Source organism: Urocampus carinirostris, chromosome 3, assembly GCF_059441175.1.
Source record: "Urocampus carinirostris isolate Australia breed hairy pipefish chromosome 3, RoL_Ucar_1.0, whole genome shotgun sequence".
NCBI lineage: Eukaryota > Metazoa > Chordata > Actinopteri > Syngnathiformes > Syngnathidae > Urocampus > Urocampus carinirostris.
Genome location: NC_142351.1, coordinates 25,801,543 through 25,817,754, shown reverse-complemented (window position 1 = coordinate 25,817,754; position 16,212 = coordinate 25,801,543). Strand labels below are relative to the sequence as shown.

Genomic DNA, 16,212 nt, shown 5'->3' with positions numbered 1-16,212 from the left:
TTCGAAATCATATCCTTGTACATTCTTTGCATGCGTTATTCTGCAGTGTCCAAGTTGAGAGTTGTTTTTGCTGACTACTAAAGGAGCAGGGATTCACTGGTGGGGAGGAGGAGAGAGGGTGCTCTACCTGATGCTGCAACATATACTGGACGCTATATGATTTACGCATGTAGTTTTTTTCACTCGACTTAATCTGGAGCATGAACATGACATGTTTTACGAACGCATGCGCAGTGCAAAAGGTTGTAATCCTATTTCAGGGGTGTGCAGTGGGCTATCACAAACCCATATCGTGAGATAGGCGCGGTCATGTGTTCCTTGTGAGCATAGCCATTCTTCTCGAGAGCGGAAGCCGCAGGTATAGTAGGCGCTCATGCAGGCAGGCGGCCTTTTAGTGGGCAGGGATGTACCTCCTCCCCAAAACTGCACGGCACCCCTTCTTTCACTTCAGACTATCTGGGAAAAAAAAACAAGTCTTGTTGTTAAGATATATACAACAACACACCAAGTCTGTTTGTCGAGATAGTCGTATAGTTTGCAATTAACGATTGCATGACGCAACTTCATGGAAAAAAAATGGTTTGCGCTCTCAAAATATGTTTACAATTTTCCCAGAATGAATATGACAAAAAAAGATTGTTACGTGTGTGTTTGTGAAATATATAATCTGTCACCATTTTGGCATTTTAAATTTTGTATTTGTTGTGGTTGCGTGTCATGCGAACTGACGCAGACTTGTTGCACAAGACATAATGTCGAAATAAAATTAAAAACACGCGTTTGAGTCCGAAGTATCTTACTTGCTTTGTATAGGCCTGCTTGAATTCAATACATGTATTCGTGGCGGAAGGATAATAATACGTACATTTCTTAAAAGTCGATTGCTCTGATTGTTGTTGTTTTTGCTTGAGATCGGAACAAATGAAATCTAATCCGTCTAAATAGTTGGAAACTTAAATTCCAAATTGTAAAACACTTTAGGTGATGAATACAAATTATTTTGTTGCGGGGATTTGTTTTAAAAATGTGTCTTAAACGATATTTTTAAGTGTCACCTATAGTACAATTTTTTAAATATTTCTGCTTGAATTATGTCATACATTGGAATATTATTCAATATATTATATGCCATATTATTATTGTCAGTATGTTGACGAGAAATATTTGTTTCTACAACACACGATTACACGGTGCTGTTTAACTATCAGCTTTGGCCATTTAAAGATTATTCATTTTAAAACAAAGCAATAATTTGCATTATTTATTGTAAGAATTGTGGTACAAAAAGGTAAAGTTTGAAATACAGAACTTTTGTATCCACTTATATGAGTACAATACTGTATAATTTGAATAAATATATATAGGTGTGTTTTCCCTTTTATCCTTGATGATAATAATTTCTGATTGCATGATGTAATATCCGAAATTCAGAAAGCAGCAAACTAAAGTAAGACCCGAGCATGTATGATTTTAGCAAAGGGCTTGGTTTGGGTGGACCCTCTTTCTAAAATCCAAGAGTAAATCCAGTATTAAATCATCTCGGGATGCTGTGGAGTTGCCTTCACACGCAGCAAATGTTTGCAAATATCACTTCTCCAAATAACAACTAGTTTGCATAGTGTGAAGTTCATTCTTGTCTGTCTAGACTCGGATTACGACCCTGTTTGTCTGCGTTTTTTACCTTGACCTTGGACTTCCGTGCAGCTGCCGCCTATGTGCCCTTCGTGCTTGTGTTTTTCCTTAAGACAAAAGAGCTTTAGTCCCTCTCCTCAAAAGGACAAGAGGGGCTCTGCTTCCTTAGTGGCGTGCACGCGCACAGCACGGCCACATTTCCTATACCAACTCTGCACAGCCAAACGAAATGTTGATCAACTAGAGACGCTCATCGTCTGTGAGGCGGCTTCATATGACATGTGAATCATGAAACAATCAGCACAAAAACTTATATGGATATAAAGTCTGCATGCAGGCCTGCCTTCAACCCTCCAAAAAACTCAAAAGGATATACATTGAATATTCTTCACTAAACTACGTACATTTAACAACACTGAGACGTAAATGTAATCAACTATCCAAGCTCGCTGTTAAATACTTCTGGAAAGGCGTCTAATGAAAGGAACAATCCTCTCCTTGTTCATATTTTTCGATTGGCCTCAAGCGTCAGCATCCACTGTACTGTGACGCAGAACGCAGCACAGTCGGCCAGACTTTAATACTACTGCAGTGAAAATGCATCATGCACCTTTTTTTGGGCAAGGGTAGGGTTGGGTGTCATCAGCAAGATTCGTGGTGCCAGTAGTCGTGTCTATTAATTCAATTACAAACGCACACACACACACACACACACCACACACACACACACACACACACACACACACACACACACACACACACACACACTCACTCACTCACACACACACACACACACACACACACACACACACACACACACACACACACACACACACACACACACACACACACACACACAGACACAACATATACATATCTTTATGTCCAGATAAATTTACGCTCTGATAATAATTAGCGTGGCATACTATGAAAGTTTTTCTTGATGAATCATCAATATGTTTCAATTGATTTGTGACATCTTATCGGTTTTTCTACGCATGTATTCAAGCAAAGTAAACAACTGAAGTGTCTTTATTTTAAATGTTTATTATTGTTTTTTTTTGTATTTAAATCAAGATAAGTAGGCTTAAGTTGGAAAAGGCTTAAGTTGCAAAAGTAATATTTTGACTTGAATAATAATGAGGGTTTTTTTTTAATCTTCCTTTAAGTCACCTTTATGCATGCCTTTTCGATATTTTTATGACATAATGACACAAGTTGCACATATTCAAAAGGAAGTTCAAATATTTGCGTTGGATGAAAAGGCTGTTATAGGACTTTTCTTTGCACTTGGAAAACATCCTTCCCCCTATCAAGTGAGTTCCTTTTCAGAATCCTTTGGGCGTCTAAAAACGATGAATATGGATGGAGCGTAGCTGATGTTTGCTGTCGCATGTGGGGACACATTTACAATGACGCACTTGTTTTGTTTTGGTCCATTCGGATCGATTCTGGAACATGAATTGCACAGTCGTCAAAACAAAAGTAAAATATATTTTTTTGTGTTGCATTTGCAATCTTATTTGCCGATTATGGCCTTTCCCTGTACTTTGAAGCCACCTAAAGGCACAGATTGTTTTCATTTGCCGCTATCGCCCCAGTGTGCAAACTTCCCTTTAAGGGAGTGAGGTTGGCCACGGGGAGCCAATGGCGTTGCAGCGTGGTGCGCAGGAGAAGCGCTGACATGCGAGCCAGTGTCTCTTTAAAGGGCTCCTCTGGCCGGGCTGACTGGCTCACTGGCTCGCTTGTGCCTGCGTGTGCAGAGCGGAGGACCTGTTAGCGTATCACGTGCCACATCCTTAATGAAGTGGACACACGAGGGGCACCGCTTGTGCGCATGCGCTGGGTGTAAAATGTAGTTGGAAATGAGGTGTCCGTCTTGGAGAAGTCGACTTTTAAAAAGCATCGGCAGCCCCTGATATGACGACTTCGCTGCTTGTGCATCCACGCTGGGCGGACACCTTGATGTACGTTTATGAAAAAAGCCCGAATGAAAGCGCTCCGAATAAAAGCCAAACAATGGAGGGACTGAGCGGTAATTGCCCCGCGACCCACTGCAGGGACCTGATGTCGCACCCCGCCCTGGGAAGGCACTCGGGCACCATCGCGACCCACCAAGGCTCCGTCTACTCGGATATTTCTTCACCGGACAGCGCTCGACAGTGTCCGGCCCCGCAGTCGTCCTCGGGTGCCTCGCTCGGCTACGGCTACCCGTTCGGGGGGCCCTACTACGGCTGTCGGCTTTCGCACTCGCACAACGTCAACTTGCAGCAGAAGCCGTGTTCTTACCACCCCGCAGACAAATACGCCGAGCCTGGCACTGCGCTGCCCACCGAGGAGCTCTCAAGCCGGGCTAAAGAGTTTGCATTCTACCCCAGCTTCGCCGGTTCGTACCAGGCCGTGCCGGGCTATCTGGACGTGTCGGTGGTGCCCGGCATCAGCGGCCACCCCGAGCCGCGACACGACGCCCTTATCCCCATGGAGGGCTACCAGCACTGGGCTCTCTCCAATGGCTGGGACGGGCAGGTGTACTGCTCCAAGGACCAGACGCAGTCCAGTCATCTGTGGAAGTCACCGTTTCCAGGTAAATCACAATGACAGTTTCTTGACCACCACCCACCCCCACCTCCACCATTCCCCCTTTTGTTTGAAGCACAGTCGGTCTTTAAAACGTTGTTTGAATTCGGATTTTTTGCCCTGTGTCTTATTTTAATCTCGAGTAAACCAGGCAAAAACACTCACTCTTAAGATTGGAGTTGCGGGCACGAAAGGGTGCTGCGAACGTGCTAGAATACCCAAACACGACCCAACCTGCGTTTATTTATTTCTTTAGATGGACTTTGCTATTTTAAGGCTACATCACCCTTCGCCTCAACGTGCAGCAAGTACCCATGCGTGTTCTGGCAAAATGAAAAAAGTGAGTTACAGTGCACTTCTTTGCGTGACCTGAAAAAGCACGCTCTTTTCACCCCCACCCCTCAGGTCATGTGATGGATGAACACAAGTTGAGTTTCAGTCACGCAGAATTAGGAAGAGTGGTGCAAACCTTTGCCCCCTTTATGACAAGATAGTGAGTTAGCTTGTTTGGACTGTGCCAATAAACCTCAACGCCCTGTGATGTGTTGCATATATCAGGACCCACTTGAGTTGCACACACACACACGCACACACACCCACACAAACACATGCACACACACACTTTTACACTCTTACGCACTAACCTCGACATCATGTTGCACTCAAAAATTGTTCCCTGGAAACCCCACCTTATTCTCCTTATTACTTTTTATTCATAACTTCACGCACATTACCATTAATCTTTGTTATAAAATGGCTACTAGTTCTTTTATTAGTATTCATGCCTTGAACAGGACTGTTCCCACACGTGAAACCAACTTGCTATATTTAACATTATTTCCTCCCCACAATGGAAAATGAGCCAAGACACATGCGGGAATAAATAAATAAATATCACACGCATATACACACACACACACAAATACACACACTTTATTCTTTGCACGCATTATTTATCCTGACAGTCTTTTGTCTCTTTTCTCTTTAAAGGCAGTGCCGTGTCTAAACTTGTTAGACACTGTTTCACAATGTGTATATCCATGACAATAAAGGCGATACAACAAACTTGTTTTTAAAATGACATGCCAGGCATAAAATTAAGCTCAACTTGGTAGCTTCTCACCATAGTTGGGCACATGGGATACATTTTTGTGAACTAACAACCAGCCTATAACACAAATGTACAATTTTCCTACAATCCTAATACAGATACACGCAATGCGTCACATTGTTTGGACGATTTAAATATAAAATTGAAAACAACACAACAGGTCAAATGCATGAATAGCATTCACAATTTAGCTTCTGCGTTGATATGAGTTCAAAAATACTATATTCAAGCGGCCCAAATTTTGTAACACACTGTCGTTGTCAAGGCCTTCTGTTGCCCCCGCTATACTGTTGTTTGTGCTTGACAATATTACCCACAATTCCTTGGGACAGCTCTATGCACAAATCAAATGCCGCTACTTTAGTGTTGCTCAGCAGGTTCGATATTGACTTGCAGCATCGGCGGAATTGGAGTCTTTGCATGATAGATAGATATAAAGATAGATAGATAGATTGATAGATAGAGAGATAGATAGATAGATAGATAGATAGATAGATAGATAGATAGATAGATAGATAGATAGATAGATAGATAGATAGATAGATAGATACAATGTATCTATCTATCTATGTATCTATCTTAGATACATAGATAGATAGATAGATACAATGTATCTATCTATCTATGTATCTATCTTAGATAGGTCAAATGCATGAATAGCATGCATATCTTAGATAGATACATAGATACATTGATTTGATTACTTTGATTTGTTTACTTTGATTTGATTTAATATGTTGGTAGATTGTTTTTTTTGGTGCACTAATCCCCCGTGTCGTTCTTTACCCACCAACTGCGCGCGTCCATGCATGCAGATGCCATGATGAATAATTTTACAAGCACCGGAGTCGTTCATAAACGCCATCGCCCTCTCTGTTTATTTCGTCGGCTGCCTGCCATGGGCAGGTGACATTTGTACGCATTTATGGATGCGCGCTTGACCTTGTCTCCTCTCCCCCGTATGCAGATGTGGTGCCCCTGCCACCAGAGGTGAGCAGTTACCGGCGCGGCCGTAAAAAGCGAGTCCCCTACACAAAGGTGCAGCTGAAGGAGCTGGAGAAGGAGTACGCGGCCAGCAAGTTCATCACCAAAGACAAGAGAAGGCGCATCTCAGCCGCCACCAACCTTTCGGAGCGCCAAGTCACCATCTGGTTCCAGAACCGACGGGTCAAGGAGAAGAAATTCGTCAGTAAATCCAAGAGCAATCACTTGCACACCACTTGATGAGATCGGTCTAAGTTTCAACAACCCCCAACCCCCTCCCAGCATCGTATATATTTCACCTCTCGCACCGGAAAAGAAGAAGTATAGCAAAAGATGGGTTGTTTTTAATTTAACCTCCACAGCGCCACCCAAACGACATACGGCCCAACCGATTTCAATTTGGAGATCAAGTCTCTATAAACTGTGAAATTGCTGAAAAAAATGACTTCATATTTGTTTTATATGACTGTACATATATAAATATATAATATTTAAAACGATATCTGTATTTCAAATTCAAGTATTGAGTGTTTCCTCTTGATTTTTAATTTGTTTTTCTTATTCTCTCCAAACCAAATCACTCATGGCGTTTAAAAAAACAACATGTCTGACTTTAATTTTGTTTTGAGTTTTGTTTTTGTTTTGTTTTTTGTTTTTTTAGGGGCAGGGGGGTTAATAATCGCCATAGACAGGAATGTTTGTCAGGTTGCACCCGAAAGACGAAAAACATCATCGCCGAGAAAAAAAGAAATATACACACATCAAATAAATAAACAAGAGCGGAGTGTTTTGGGTGCCACAATTTCCCTTATTATTCCCGTTGAATTTCAAATCCTCTTGGTGGGACTGTATGTTCTGAGGCTGCGATGTTGTTATCTGTGTAGTGCAATGCCTTTTTACTATTTAATTCATATTACGTAGTATGGCCGAACTGTAAACTAGAGTACCCAGTACCTGTATGTTCTCATTTTTTCTGTCAAACAAGAATTCTGTCATGCATCTGCAATGATTGTAAACCATTAAAGTCAGTGAGTATTACACATGGAAGCACGCATGTTTTATTCGTGTCGTGCCAAGCTTGTAACTTTGCTGCACCAATCGCCTTATTGTATTATTAATAAATAATAACGAACGTGATCAGATATTGAAATGAATCAGCACTGGCAGACTTTTTCCGTTCTTCGCCGTGTCCTGCGTGGGCGTCAATCAAGTACGGCTGGCGAAACTGCAATATTATTCAACAAATACATCGACAATCGAATAAATATGCAAATAAACACGTAAACAAATGATCAAATATATACACGAACTTGCAAATGCCTAGAGATCTCATCGCGAATCGATGGTGTCACGCATTTCGGCGTCTTGTCCTTTGCTAGAAGGCCGACGCGTGTACATTTTCTAGTCGGACATTTTATTTGTTGCACACTGCTATATCGGCTACATGGCTTTGTCTTTCCTCAAGCCAAATCTTGTTTTTTTCTTCTTAATTTCTTTTGAAATGCAATGATTCTCAATTGGTGTTTTTTAGTGCAATATGGTTCATTGATGCTACATATGTGTCCTTCGTGTAGCAATCTAGAAAAAACTAATATGGAAGGTGTGCTATTTTCTCTCCTATTTCTTGTACACTATCATTTCAATAAAGAAATATCCTCTTTTGAATTGTAATTTAAACATGAAGTGTACTGCATTGCCGAATAGTTCCCAATATACTAACCGGTCAGTAGTTCGTGTGTATTTGTTATATACTTACATTATATTTATGCTTCCTTTCAGTCTATTTGCTATATTTTGAGAATCTCTATCAATTCATTTATATTTGTGAAAGTTTATAGTTTATCACGGGGCATGTTAATTTTTACTTGTGGAGAATAACACGCAATTCTAGTTGATTACGTCTGTTCACGCCATTTTAATTCATTTTTGAATACTAATATCAAATAATTAAATTCTGTTCATTTAAGTTTATAATCTAATATGGTCCATGTTATTATTTACCTCTAAAGTAATATACGTAATTCTAGTGGATTGAATCCATACATTTAATGTGAAAGTTTTCAAAAAACAATTACCAACAGTTAACTTATGTTTATTGAAGTTTATTTTTAATATGCGCATATTATCAATTACTTGTGTAGTAATATTGTAATTTTCTTGTTAATCACATGTTATTGTAATGTTTTTTTAAGAATAAATTCAAGGACTTCGATTATATTTGTTGAGGTATAGAATTCATTATTGTTTGTAGTAATATTTACTTGCAAAGTAACATCACATACATATTGTATCAAAACTTTTTGAAGAATAATTTTAAAGATTTAAATGATATTTAATATGGAATATTTACTTTTTTTACGTAATATCACGCAATTCCAGTTGTTTACGTTTGCACATGTAATGTTATTGTCTTGATAGATTTCCAACAGTTCAAATATACAGTATTTATTGAAGTATATGATTTAATATGGCATATACAATTATGTTTTGTATATTACTATATAATACTATCACGCAATTGTGGTTGATTACGTCCATACATGTTATGTTATCTGTATTTTTAAAAACATATTTCAAAGAGTTCAATCAACGTATATTTATTGAATTTCATATTTTGATTCGGTATATGTTATTATTTACTTGTGAAGTAATCGCACGCAATTCTTGTGGATCACGTCGGTGCATGTTATGTTCATAGAGTTCAGTTATATTTATTGGTTGTGAGAATTTTAGTTGGTATATGTTACTATTTACTTGTGGAGTAATATCACTTGATTCTTGCTGATTACATCCGTTTATGTTATGGGTATCTTTTGAAAAATAATTTTAAATTGTTCAACTAGATCTAATGAAGTTTAGAAGATTTTTTTTAACTTGTGACTCAATACCACGCAATTGTACCTGATTAGATTTTATTAATGTATTTTAAAAAATTCTAAAGGTTTATTTATATTTTTGACTTTTTTTTACTAATTTAATATGGTATTTGTTGCTATTTAGTTGTGAAGTAACATCGTGCAATTGTAGTTGATTACAGCAACATGACATGGTGATGTTTTCGAAAAAAAAAAGTTTCTAAGAAATCAATTATATTTGTTAAATTGTATCATCTATTTGGTGTGTGCTGTGGGTGTAAGGTTTCGTACTGTAGTTGATTAGATCCATACACGTCATGTGAATGTTTTTGGGGAAAATCGTTTCTAACAATTGAATTACATTGTTTTTAGTAATATATTTTTAACTTAATAGGGCACAATGTTTTTTATTTATGTCACAGTACGGCTGTGAAGTAATATTACACAGTTCCAAATAGTTATTTGCTTCCATGCAGCTGTTTCTGCACTTGAAGATGGATTTATAGCAGTAAAATATTGATATTTTAAACTGTTTGAATTTGTTATGCTGAACTATCATCTGAAGTCAGTTAAAGACAAACCAAATGTGAGGATTACAAAAAGGTTAGATTTGCATTGATTTTAATACTTCACTTTCGTTTACAATTTGGCCAGAACATGATTCACTTAACGTTAACACCAAAACAAAATAGGACGCCAAGGGCACGTTATGGCAACATTCCGCCTGTAGGAAAATTATAAGATATGGGTCCACCGCAGTGCAAGTTCTGCTGAATGATGTGAATATGTTTGCTACATGCAGGATACATGTGACTGCTTCTATTGTTTACCAAACTCCAAAATTTGCAGTTTATCATGACGGCAACATTAGATGTGTTTCTCTTCCCACAGATGTTTCTAGCTTTTATGGCTCCGAATAATCGATACATGTTTGATACCATTACTATTTCCCCTTATTTGATATATCTAATGAGTACAATATAGAGATCTGTCCAGTTTACAATAAAATAGGATTTTTTTTAACCGGGTTGCAATCTGCTCGACCATTTGTTGCCTGCATTCAAAGTTTTTTCCCTCCCTCTTCCATCCTAACGACATAGTTTGTTTTCCTGTCGAGACTTTTTTTTTGGAAAGTTCTTGTGTAAAAAGTTGCTGCTTGCCTGATACCCTTGACCATGACTATGCAGTCACTTTGACCTTGACATGGCGGCAGATTGTGCATAATAAATAGTGGGCTGGACACCAAAGCAGGCGGTTTGTTTGTAGGCAAACAAGGTGTTATTTCCCCGTCTAGACAGACAATCTTAATGACGTGCCATAAATACATAAAAAAGGGGAAGTCGGCCAAAATCCTCTGACCGCATTTCTGACCATCTCTCGGGGCCTTGCATTAACATTTGGTCTCTGCTCTTTTGTCTCGTGGCTCTTTTGACAGAAACCCTGCGGGGAAAAAATGCTTCTTCTTCCATGGTGCAATCACGGTAAGGTCGACATTGTCACAGGTAGGACACTGGACTACTCCCGGAGAGCAGCAGTGGAAAAGTAAATGAAGAATCGTCCTCGATTGGAGCGTTAAAGGTATGCAGGCTACACTTTTTCCATTCAACTTTAAGACAGTGGGTTACTCGTGTTCAACATCCTGAAAAGTTTGGCAGGTTTCGTGGAAAATAATGAACCCATACGGTTCCTTTTTTCCTTTTTAATGTCACGCTCGTCGGATCGTGGTGCATTTGAGGACATTGAGATTATAACGTCAACTCAGGTATTCAATTAAGAAAACAGCTGTAAATACACTGTTAGCAGTACAATTAAAATAAATTGTAAATATCACTATGACAATAATGTGAATGTTCATATTTATTCTACTTGGAAGTTTCAGTATATTATTTTTTTCAAAGGGATTACACACACAGACACACACACACACACATACACACACACACACACACACACACACACACACACACACACATATATATATATATATATATATATATATATATATATATATATATATATATATATATGTTTGTGTGTGTGTGTGTGTGCATTTGTGTGAGTGTGTGTGTATGTCCGTGTGTGTGCATTTGTGTGAGTGTGTGTGTATATGTGTGTGTAATAAACAGTTAAGAGAGAAATTAGATGAAAAACTGTCAGGATCAATAGGCAAACATAATTAAATAAGTAGTGTTTAGAGACCGGCCTAAATTATAGGAATAGTGCAATATAAATAAATAGAATAACTAAATAAATAAATGAATAAAGAAATAAACATTAAAAATAATAATAATAATATATATATATATATATATATATATATATATATATATATATATATATATATATATATATATATATATGTATATATGTAAATATATATATATATATATATATATATATATATACGGTGTATATATATATATATATATATATATATATATATATATATATATATATATATATATATATATATATATATATATATATATATATATATATATATATATATATATATATATATATATATATATATGGTGGGAACAAGTCAGTAGACTCAGTATTAACACGCAGAATTAAATACTACATATGTATATATACTCTTGATTTAATTAATTATTAATATAAATAGCGTTTTGATATTTTTGAAACCTGTTAAATGTTGTTTCTGTGAGTATATTGCTCACCTTGGTAAAACAGGAAAAGAAATACTCTTGCACTACTTTTCATTGCATTGCATATTGTTTACATTTTTTTCAGTGAACTATGGTTATAACCTAGGCCCATCTCTAATTACTACGTTGTATATATCTTTGTCAGTTTTCACTGTATTTTATCTTTGAATTCGTCCTTATTAAAATTATTACACGTTTAACTTGGAATGCCATGTTTAATCTTTTTGGATACACGTTTAAAAACGCTGATATCGATGACTATAAAGACAACTCAATTCAAATTGAATTACATTTGAGAACACTTGGGAACATGTCAGTAAACTGAGTACTAACATGCAGAATTACATGCTATTTTTCAAAAGTTTTCTACTGCCTTGTAGCTTCACCAAACAATACATTTTGCCATTCTTAAATGTATTTGCACGCTACAAAACTTATATGTATGGTATCATTTTTGATTGGCGTGTTTTTAACGACGTTCACACAAAATCAATTTATTTGCATTTTAACTTCTACGGATATTAGATTTTAAATAGCTGAAGAGTTTTATTTGAGAGTGTACATGTGTGTAGGAGTGCGTGTGTGTGGTAGTGGGGGAATAGGGGGTGGGCGAGGGTAGTCGAGGTGGGGGTGGAGCTGCAGGCCTCTTTGAGAGCTATGAAAAGGGGGCTGATAACCTCTGGTGGTGACCGGAGGAAAATATCAGGAAGTGTTTCCTGCTGCTATGGAAGCAAAAATGTGAGCTTTGCACAGTTGAGATAGGCTTGCATTGTGTTTACCTTTCTTTCTACTTTTTTATTCTGTTATTTTTTATTTTTATTTTGGAGTGGACTCTTTGGGAAATATTAGCATAAGTATCTCGGGGCAGTAATGTAATTTCATACAGCTGAAATAACGTCTGCGTACACTGTTTAATTCCAGGACAATATTTTTACGCAATTTAATTTTATTGACCTTTTAATTTAAATGCTTCAAAAATAAATATTATTGCTTGCTTTTACAATACTCATAATATCTACCTGCTTGTATCCGCAAGGCTTTCGGTTCTAAACTTTGTATTGCGCTTTAAAAACTTTCTCGGTGTGATAACACTTTATTATGTTTTCTACTTGTTTAATTAGGCATTGTGATACAACATGTTGCATTTGAATTCCATTTGAAAATGTTTGTGTGGAATAGTTTTAATGCAGTAGTCCCGTCAAGCAGATTTTTTAAAAATAAGAACAATGCGTCTATATTTACATACGTAACATTAGGATAAATTAGACAAATGATTAGACATTTTTTATTCTGTTTTTATGTATTTGGTTTGTTCGGTTTATTTTTGTTTTTGGTCGTAAGTTTCCTTCCAAAGTGACGGTCAAGTTCAATGGGACCTTGAGTTAGAGTACGACAAAGCAATCCTTTAAAAAAAACAAAAAAAAACAAAAAAGGTATACATATATATATATATATATATATATATATATATATATATATATATATATATATATATATATATATATATATATATATATATATATATATATATATATATATATATATATATATATATATATATATATATATATATATATTTATATACCCTGCGACCCTACTGAGGATAAGTGGTGCAGCTAATGAGATGATAGATGATATATATATATATATATATATATATATATATATATATATATATATATATATATATATATATATATATATATATATATATATATATATATATATATATATATATATATATATATATATATATATATATATATATATATATATATATATATATGTATGTATTTTTTTTTTCTTTTTTTTAATATTTCATGTTATTGTGCAAAATTGCAAAAAAATTATTAATCACCACAAAGGATTGTCATATGTTTCCCCCCACCTTGCTATATAATTTATGCTTACAACTGATGTTGTCGTTTTCGTTGTGGTCGTTTGCGGGGCAGTTTAAAAGATGATCCCAAGTGGAGTTTTCAAGTTAAACTTTAGCACTTGGCTTGCTCGGCTCCTCCGGCTGCTTCTCTCCCTTGGAGGGAGCTTTAAAAGCGATTGCACAAGGCCATAACAACTTGCCTTCGCCGAATCAAAGAGAGAAAATGGAAAGAATGGCCTTTTGTTTGAGGCTATTGCCCTGTCTGGCCACGACCAATAGATTCCAGGAGGCTAATTCCATTATCGAGGAGACGGTGTACTAGACAGTGACCTTGACTGTCTCTATATGCTCGATATACTTGGGATTTTTTTCTTTTTTTGTCACCCTTAATGAGAGCAAATGGCAAATGGATACGCACAAGAGCCAGCCATGACATCATCCAGAGAATACAGGCGATGCCCCGAGCAGACCCGAACTAGTTTGAAAGTCAAATGCGGACGTTTGGGAGCAGGGTATCGGACGACTTCCAACACATGGCACCCCTTAAGGTAAAAACAGGACTTCAGCTTTCCGAGTCTTCTTGCACGCCATATGGCTCATGCACGTTGCCATTTTGTTGTAAACGTCACAGCGTATTCTTTGGCTTATGCTATTTATTATTAGGTCTGAAGTGCGACCAAGATGCATTAGCGGCCGTCGTTATGAAAGCGAGGCATTAGCTGTGATTAAAGAATATCGGTGCGCTGTAACAGCGACTTAAATGGACGGTTTGCACTTATAGTTCTATTTTTGCCACGTGTAGTGCAATGAGATAAAACATCTGCTTGTAAATGTCTATTGGCTTGCAAGAGAAAAAAAAGTTCCTCAAATACTATTTGCAAGGATGATAATGGAATTCGCACATAACACAGAACTATAGCACATTTGGAGCACTAACGGTCCCTTTTCAGAGCACACACTCACACACACAAGCATGGACGTACTTTGTGACTAATGACACAGTTTGTCTGCACTAGCAATTACCAAAGTAAAAAAAGAAAAAAAAGAAAACTAGATTCCGGGTGTGTTTAGGACCAGACAGGGGACAGACGCCCCAAAAAAAGTGCGCACGCTTAAAATATGTGACGAAAAGTGTTTTCACATTTGTTAGAGCGATGAACATTTTTGTTTTGAATGTTTGACTTTGACAAAGTAGACTATTTTGAGTTCAAAACCAAGTTCAAGTCACCGTGAACTTGGCTCAATCATACTTTGGCGCCGCTGAAGTGGTCAATTTTTTTGGAAGGCAACCTCCGCTTTGTCAATTTACATCATTTTTATTGTTGCAACATTTTCCTTCTTCGCTCTTTCTTTTTTAAAATTACTAGCCAATATTTAAATCACACTTTCAATAGTTTTTTTTTTGATGACAAGCTGTAATATTTCTAAATGCAGTTTTGGTGTTTAGTTTTGTGAGCTTTGTTGCGTTCGAACGCTTCGTGTGAATGTTTGAGCGTGTTGGGCAATTTAATGAAAAACAGTGGCACAGACACAATGTCTATGGCTTCAACAAAGTCATTTATTGCCTTTTGTCTCATTTCAATTTTTTTTAAGTAAAAAAAATCACCTTTTCCCCGGTTGTGACAAAGTGAGTCCACAAATCAACTAATTAGCGCAGACAGAAACCCCTTGCTGGCTGAATCAGTTAAGTGTCCCCAGTTATCCTGTAAAAATCATATAAAAGAATTGCGAGAGGGATAACAATCGCACCAGAGTTAGTCAGTGGGGCTTTATTGGAAGGGGGGCTCTGTTAAACTTGTTCATGTGGGGTGTACTATAGAATATTACGTGAAATACACCCTCTTAAAGTAACCTTATAGAGAGCCCCCCCCTCCCCTTTTTTTGTTTTAACAGAGCCACTGACTTCAACCTGCTGACCCCCTCCTACTGTAAATGCAGGAACGAGCATCAGTCCTTTCTTTTAAAACAAGCTTGTAAAGTTGGGAGATCACGTCTTTATGTGACAAGGTATTCAACCATAATTTGGAACAAGATTCCACATGCAACCCTCATTGAGCAATAAATAAATAAAATATTAAATAAACATTTTAAAAGACATGGGATAGAACATTTGAAACATAAAATATAAAACGTGTTCTCCACCTTGTTAATGTATTCAATGAGGCCGCAGCCAGTGTGGTAAGTTGAGCGAGAAAAGAGAAAGCAAACGAAAACGAAATAGGATCTGGCTTCTTTTTGGTCGAGAGCTTCAAGTCAAACAAGAAACAAGACTGTCGAATTTTACATAAAGGTTTATGGTATTTTTAAAAAGCATATAAAGCTCATATATAAAGAAGTTAATGTTTTGTTTTGTCTGAGCCGGAGCGAGTGGGTGGTACCCCGTGCAGCAGAAGTTGGCCTAGACACGTGATCTGAAGGCGACCAATCAGGCGCCCCCCCAGGTTTAACTATGTTAAATGTCAGATTGCAATAAACTAGAAGCTGTTGGTCGGGCCCGCGGAA

The 16,212-nt window shown here is 37.1% G+C and overlaps 1 protein-coding gene across 1 annotated transcript; it reads left to right on the top strand.

Annotated features, from left to right (window-relative positions):
* The first annotated feature begins 3,395 nt into the window (after positions 1 to 3,395).
* Positions 3,396 to 7,155, top strand: hoxc13a (homeobox C13a). Its single transcript, XM_088329933.1, has 2 exons — positions 3,396 to 4,216; positions 6,288 to 7,155. Exons 1-2 carry the CDS (start codon positions 3,553 to 3,555, stop codon positions 6,542 to 6,544), a joined length of 921 nt encoding a protein of 306 aa, XP_088186059.1. The 5' UTR covers positions 3,396 to 3,552; the 3' UTR covers positions 6,545 to 7,155.
* The last annotated feature ends 9,057 nt before the right edge of the window (positions 7,156 to 16,212 follow it).